Source organism: Lepidothrix coronata, unplaced genomic scaffold (assembly GCF_001604755.1).
Source record: "Lepidothrix coronata isolate B3197 unplaced genomic scaffold, Lepidothrix_coronata-1.0 Scaffold573, whole genome shotgun sequence".
In the NCBI taxonomy this organism is placed as follows: Eukaryota; Metazoa; Chordata; class Aves; order Passeriformes; family Pipridae; genus Lepidothrix; species Lepidothrix coronata.
In genome coordinates, this window is record NW_016690753.1 from 4471 (window position 1) to 6607 (window position 2137).

Genomic DNA, 2137 nt, shown 5'->3' on the forward strand with positions numbered 1-2137 from the left:
TTGAGCTGGGATTGGTGGGATTGAGCTGGGATTGGTGGGATTGAGCTGGGATTGAGCTGGGATTGGGATAAATCCGGCCGGGAAGGAGCTGGAATTGGGAGTTTTGGGGTTTTGGGAGTGTCTGGAGCACGGAAAACAGGGAATGAGGCGGAGGGAAAGGTCGAGGGAGGGATCTCGGGGTTCAGCCAACGCCAGGTGTGGATGTGGGGCATTCCCAGAGCCCGGATCCAGGCCCATCCCGAGGGATCCAGGCCCATCCCGAGGGATCCAGGCCCATCCTGAGGGGTCCAAGCCCATCCTGAGGGGTCCAAGCCCATCCCGAGGGATCCAGGCCCATCCCGAGGGATCCAGGCCCATCCCGAGGGATCCAGGCCCATCCCGAGGGATCCAGGCCCATCCCAAGGGATCCAGGCCCATCCTGAGGGTTCCAAGCCCATCCTGAGGGATCCAATCCCATCCCAATGGATCCCAGGGGGCGGATCCAGGCCCATCCCGAGGGATCCAAGCCCATCCTGAGGGATCCAGGCCCATCCCAATGGATCCTAGAGGGTGGATCCAAGCCCATCCTGACAGATCCAATCCCATCCCAATGGATCCAAGCCCATCCTGAGGCATCCAAGCCCATCCCGAGGGATCCAGGCCCATCCCAATGGATCCTAGAGGGTGGATCCAAGCCCATCCTGAGGGATCCAAGCTGCTCCTGAGGGATCCAGTCCCATCTCAATGGATCCAAGCCCATCCTGAGGGATCCAAGCCCCTCCTGAGGGATTCAAGCCCCTCCTGAGGGATCCAATCCCATCCCAATGGATCCAAGCCCATCCCGAGGGATCCAAGCCCCTCCTGAGGGATCCAGGCCCATCCCAATGGATCCTAGGGGGTGGATCCAAGCCCCTCCTGAGGGATCCAATCCCATCCCAATGCATCCAAGCCCACCCCGAGGGCTCAAACCCCATCCCCCCATTCCCCAGCCCCGTCCCGCCGGCTCCCCGGGCCCCGATCGGTGCCGGTGGGTGCGTTTTCCCCGTTGTTCCCATTCCCATTCCCGTTTTCCCTCAGGCGAGCTGCCTGCAGTGCCTGGAGGCCCGGAACACGCCGCTGCCCGACGCCGCCGCGCCCTTCGTGGCCCGGGCCCTGCGCATCAGCAGCAGCCTCACCGTCCTCCACCTGGAGAACGCCGCGCTCTCCGGACGGCCCCTCATGCTCCTGGGTGAGTCCCGGAATTCCCGGATTCCCTGGGATCCGGGGGCGGCATTCCCGAGTCGGCGGGAAGGGGTTTTACTGGGAATTGTTGGAGTTTGGTTGTCCCGGGTGGGATATCAGGTGTTGTGGAGCACCTGGAGAAGGTGACGCTCTCCGGCAGGCCCCTCGTGCTCCTGGGTGAGTCCTGGAATTCCCGGATTCCCTGGGATCCGGGGGCAGGCAGGGCACCATTCCCGAGTCGGCGGGAAGGGGTTTTACTGGGAATTCTTGGAGTTTGGTTGTCCTGGGTGGGATTTTGGGTGTTGTGGAGCACCTGGAGAAGGCGGCGCTCTCCGGGCGGCCCCTCATGCTCCTGGGTGAGTCCCGGAATTCCCGGATTCCCTGGGATCCGGGGGCAGGCAGGGCACCATTCCCGAGTCGGCGGGAACGGGTTTTTGGGTGTTCCTGTGGGATGAATCCCGTTTGGGATGTGGGGTGTTGTGGAGAAGGCGGCGCTCTCCGACAGGCCCCTCGTGCTCCTGGGTGAGTCCCGGAATTCCCGGATTCCCTGGGATCCGGGGGCGGCATTCCCGAGTCGGCGGGAACGCGTTTTACTGGGAATTGTTGGAATTTGGTTGTCCTGGGTGGGATGTGGGGTGTTGTGGAGAACATGGAGAACGCCGCGCTCTCCGGCAGGCCCCTCATGCTCCTGGGTGAGTCCCGGAATTCCCGGATTCCCTGGGATCCGGGGGCGGCATTCCCGAGTCGGCGGGAACGGGTTTTACTGGGTTTTTGGGGATTTGTTGGATTTGAGTTATCCCGTTTGGGATTTTGGGTGCTGTGGAGAAGGCGGCGCTCTCTGACAGGCCCCTCGTGCTCCTGGGTGAGTCCCGGAATTCCCGGATTCCCTGGGATCCGGGGGCGGCATTCCCGAGTCGGCGGGAATGGGGTTTACTGG

The 2137-nt window shown here is 63.1% G+C and overlaps 1 protein-coding gene across 1 annotated transcript in view; it reads left to right on the forward strand.

Annotated features, from left to right (window-relative positions):
* The window catches only part of PPP1R37 (protein phosphatase 1 regulatory subunit 37), a gene marked incomplete at its 5' end in the record, with an annotated part of 19873 nt that overhangs the window by 3580 nt on the left and 14156 nt on the right, over positions 1-2137 (forward strand). The window contains one exon of the mRNA XM_017839922.1: positions 1057-1320. Within this exon, the coding sequence (XP_017695411.1) occupies positions 1057-1320 (264 nt within the window). The remainder of the gene's footprint in view (positions 1-1056; positions 1321-2137) is intronic.